At 43.0% G+C, this 4,203-nt stretch overlaps 1 protein-coding gene across 1 annotated transcript in view; it reads left to right on the plus strand.

Moving 5' to 3' along the window:
- The first annotated feature begins 425 nt into the window (after positions 1 to 425).
- LOC119291100 overlaps positions 426 to 4,203 on the plus strand; it is a 5,872-nt gene continuing 2,094 nt past the window's right edge. The window contains exons 1-7 of the mRNA XM_037569813.1: positions 426 to 504; positions 591 to 686; positions 1,194 to 1,381; positions 2,656 to 2,724; positions 2,996 to 3,035; positions 3,120 to 3,182; positions 3,262 to 3,399. Of these exons, the coding sequence (XP_037425710.1) occupies positions 502 to 504; positions 591 to 686; positions 1,194 to 1,381; positions 2,656 to 2,724; positions 2,996 to 3,035; positions 3,120 to 3,182; positions 3,262 to 3,399 (597 nt within the window). The 5' untranslated portion in view covers positions 426 to 501. The remainder of the gene's footprint in view (positions 505 to 590; positions 687 to 1,193; positions 1,382 to 2,655; positions 2,725 to 2,995; positions 3,036 to 3,119; positions 3,183 to 3,261; positions 3,400 to 4,203) is intronic.

Here is a 4,203-nt window from a genome sequence, read left to right on the forward strand (position 1 = left end):
CGTGCGTGGCGTGCGGTGGTTTGCTCGTCCGGCTATGGGGTGGGGGAGGGCAGCGACCCACCCTTTCTTGCTCTCATTCGTCCCCCTCGTCTCCTTCTCCTATCCCAAACCTAGCCGTCGCATCGCCCCGTCCCGCTCCTCCCGTGGTCGCTCGCCGCCGCCCGCACTGGCGCCCCGACCTTTCCTCTCTTCATCGCGCCGCCACCTTCCCTTCTCCTCCGGCCTCGCCTTTTCCTCCCTTCTCCTCCGGTGCCTCCTCCCAAGGGAAGTGAAGGGAAGGATCGAGCGACAAGGTGAGGCCTAAATCCACATCGGCATCAGCGCTTCGTCGTCGACTTCATCCCCGACCGTCCTCGAGAGGTAGGCCATGGAGGTCCGGTCCGGCCCGGCAGCAGCCATGGATGGAGACGCCCGGAACCCTAGCCCTCCAAGGACGTGCGCCGGCTGCAGGCCATCTCCGGCGAGGGCATCTCCGGCGAGCTCATCCACGGGTCTCCGACTATGGTGTGTGCGCATGATCCCTAAATCCCCTCTCTTGTCGGTTTCTTAATCCCCCCTCCTTGTGATTCCTTGGTTTCTTTTGTGTGCAGCTGCTCCGATCTGGAAGAGGGGGTGGAGCTGCTGCTGCTGCAGGTGGACGAGACACGAGCTCTCATGGCTGCTCCCTCCTCCTACCCCCTGACGTGGTGAACTCCACCCCCTCTTCCTACCCCTTGCACATCTATCTTATTTTGATTGCAATTGTGGTTCTGGACACAACCTGGTGGTGATTGCTATTGTGCAATTTCATTCAGTTTTAATCAATACACGTCTTGTTTCAGTTTGAATGTGTGTGCAACCAATCAGATTGCTATTGTGATGTTTAATGCTTGCTGGCTGCTTGTTGTTAACTAGGGGAAGAAGAAGAAGAAACCTTATCTATTTGATTTGAGGAGAATCATGTATATTTCTTTCATTAGAAGTACCACTGCTTGTATTTGCGTGTTTCCAACAGCCATCTATCAAAAAAGCTACAGTTTTGGATTGTTAATTTAGCGGCATCAATCATTAATTGTTCTGCTATGCATGTTCTTAACTATGACTACCTGTTTAGGCGGCTCTTAGGTTAATATGGTCTTGGTTCTGGGTGGATCTCCGACTATTTGTTTCTTCATCTCCTATTATTCTTATTCCTGAGTTTATTTTATGTGCAGGTTGCTCTGATGAGGACAAGCTGCTTCTGCAGGTGGACGGGCCCTCATGGTCGCCGCACTCTCTCATCGGGAGTAGGCAGGAGAAGTGTCGGCCGCCGAAGCAGACGAGCCGAGCCATTAGTGGCTGCATCTTTGACGTCCTTTCCTAGCGTGCTCGCCAGCGTACGCTGTCCACCGGCAGTAGCAAGGTACATCTCTGTCGTTTCCTCCACCGGGTCAGTGCATGCCCGTGGCGAAGCTTATATTGCATCATGGTGCAGGATCTGGTTATATGGTGCAGGATCCAGGCCACTCAAACTCAAAGCATACTAACAACCAGGCCTGGAGATATAGTTTGCACAATGTTTTGTTCTGTCATATGCCATTTTGATATGGCTAAAATGTTTGCTTTTGATATGTGTCAGAATTATGTTGCCCCACCAGCCTGAAAATGTGATAAATAAAAGCCTACAGTGCTCATTTATTTGTATTTACAGGCTTTGTTGTGCATATGATTTACTCTTTGTTCCATAAGATCATATTTTGGTAGTGGTGCAAGCTGAACCTTGATGTTGTTGCTGCTGTATTCTGTAATGGAACTGTTAGATAAGGTAGTTAACTATCTCTAGCCATAGGTCTTATAGTGGTGCAGATTCATTTTCTCTGCTAGGAGTTTACTTAATTACAGAACATTCCTGAATAGTTACACTAAGCTAGCCATGTTCCCGGTAAGCTCAGAAATTTCCTGGCATACACTTGACACCAGTTATCTCTCATATTTCCCTGATTTCCATAGCTGTGTTGTATCCCTTACATGTTGTTTTAGTCGGTCTTTGCGATTGGTTCAGTTAGAGGCTTATTTAGTTGTGATTTAGTCATCGGCTATGGTCATTGGTATGATAGAAGCATTACACAGTGCATCAATGATAAAGCTACTGTTCTCTCAAACTGGTAATATTGTTCTATTTTCTTGGATGATGTAAAGTTAACTGATGGCCATGCCAGCATCAACTTTGTTTATAGTAGGTTCATATGCATGTATATTGATGTATTTCCTTTCTAACGATTTTTTAGTGATGCTTACTGCATTATTACATAGCTGAATGTCACTTTCTGACTTCATTTATTCAAGGTGGATGCTTCTTTTGTATTGTTATTATCATGATCCGTGTCTGAATAAATGCATGTGTTGTAACTGAATGTTCTTTTGCATTTATAAAACAATATGTTGTTCTATTTTCCATTAGATGCTGTAGAATTGCCTGATTTGCTGCCACCAATGAAAGGACATTATGACCTCTAACACAGGTGGCTTGATGATGCACATCTATGAATATTATGATGATAAGAAACAATCGTCCATATGCTTATAAAACAATATATGTTGTTCTTTTTTTATGGTGTTCCCTGTAAGTCTATGCTAATTAGAACATGTTTCTCTGTTGATTTTCATGTACCACCAATAATATCCACATTATGGAAGGAGCAAGGATCATCACATTATGGTGCCATTGTTAAAGCCTGTTGCTTCCTTGGACCTGCATTGTTGCAGGTGATTCTCCTCTACCATTCTCTGTTGGCATTCATGTGGTTTCAGAACGAATTGTTTGTTGCCACAACTTACCATATTTGTAATCTGCTGCTTCGTTGACTCGGCCGTCCATGCCTTGTGACAATGATCATTAACGACTAGTATCAATATATGTATGCTTTGTAGGCTTCTCCTGCATTATATTGTTTATTTGATTTTCCGCTCTTTGGTAAGTCTCTGAGCATGGATGCTGTATATGTGACACTGGAACTTCTGTTCTAATCGGTATCAGGCAATATTTTGTCAATGAAGATGACACCGTACCACAAAAGGTATATGTAGAGTGTCACTCAATGTTTTCAATCTGATGTTGTGGTCGATGGTGGATTTACAAGTAGCTATATTTGCTATTGCAGGTTGTTGTTCGAAAGAATAGCCGCCGGGGGGTTCACTTCGGTCGTGCTGGACCCCGTCAGAGGGTATCACTTGCACCTCTTTTGGTTATTGACTGCATCACTTGCGTCTTTTCTGACGGAAATTGTACTTCAATCTTGTTAGGTCAATTTTGAGTCAGATGAAGTGAAAGCATGCATTATAAGTTGTGGAGGCCTTTGCCTTGGGCTCAACACTGTTATCAGGGAGCTGGTGTATGGCTTGGCGCACATGTACAATGTCAACAACATCTATGGAATACTGGTTTGTGCCATACTGCCCTATTCTAAATGGGCATGTACATCCTTGTATCTTTTTCTATGCCTTCAGTCAAAAGAGACAAACAATCTAATGACCAAAATATACAAACAATCTATGTAATACAGGTATGTGCCCTGTTCTAAACGTACAATGTCAACAAAACCGTAGGACTTGTCCCTCCCATAGATGCTTGTATAAATGTTACTCTTGCATTTTTGTACATGTCTATCTAAATTTGTTTTCTGTTAAAAGGACTCACCAGGTACCTTAAGATCTCTATATTATGGTCACACCATATCAAACGTTTCAGATTGCAATGCATCTACTTCTTGACTGGATCTACCATATTATACTGAAATAACTATAAGATGAATTATACCTGCTGTGATTTTTATTTTATTATTGTGAAATACTCTCTTCAGATTGCCGCGCGCCACCTGCCCTTCGCATGTGTAATCACTTAAAGTAAACTGTCTTTTAAATTGAATTCATTATTCAAGACACCCTGAATATAATTGAGCAGAACACAAAACCAAACTCTGAGCAAGAGATTTCAGTACAGCTATGAGCCTAAGTAGAAATTGTGGAGGAAACTAGGTAAAAAAAGTGTTGCACATTGATATGTTTTTTGGGTAAATAGGCCTATGGTAGCATCATTTATAGGTAATTATAAACAAAAGGGCAAAATAAGCTTTGTTATTATATGCTGTTGAGTTTTTAATGGCTATCAAACACAACATTATGCTTGTGTGTCTTCTTATAAACACACGCCTTTGTTGTTTCTCGCCGTTTTCCTTTACACTACGT

This window comes from Triticum dicoccoides, chromosome 4B (genome assembly GCF_002162155.2).
Source record: "Triticum dicoccoides isolate Atlit2015 ecotype Zavitan chromosome 4B, WEW_v2.0, whole genome shotgun sequence".
Classification (NCBI taxonomy): Eukaryota; Viridiplantae; Streptophyta; class Magnoliopsida; order Poales; family Poaceae; genus Triticum; species Triticum dicoccoides.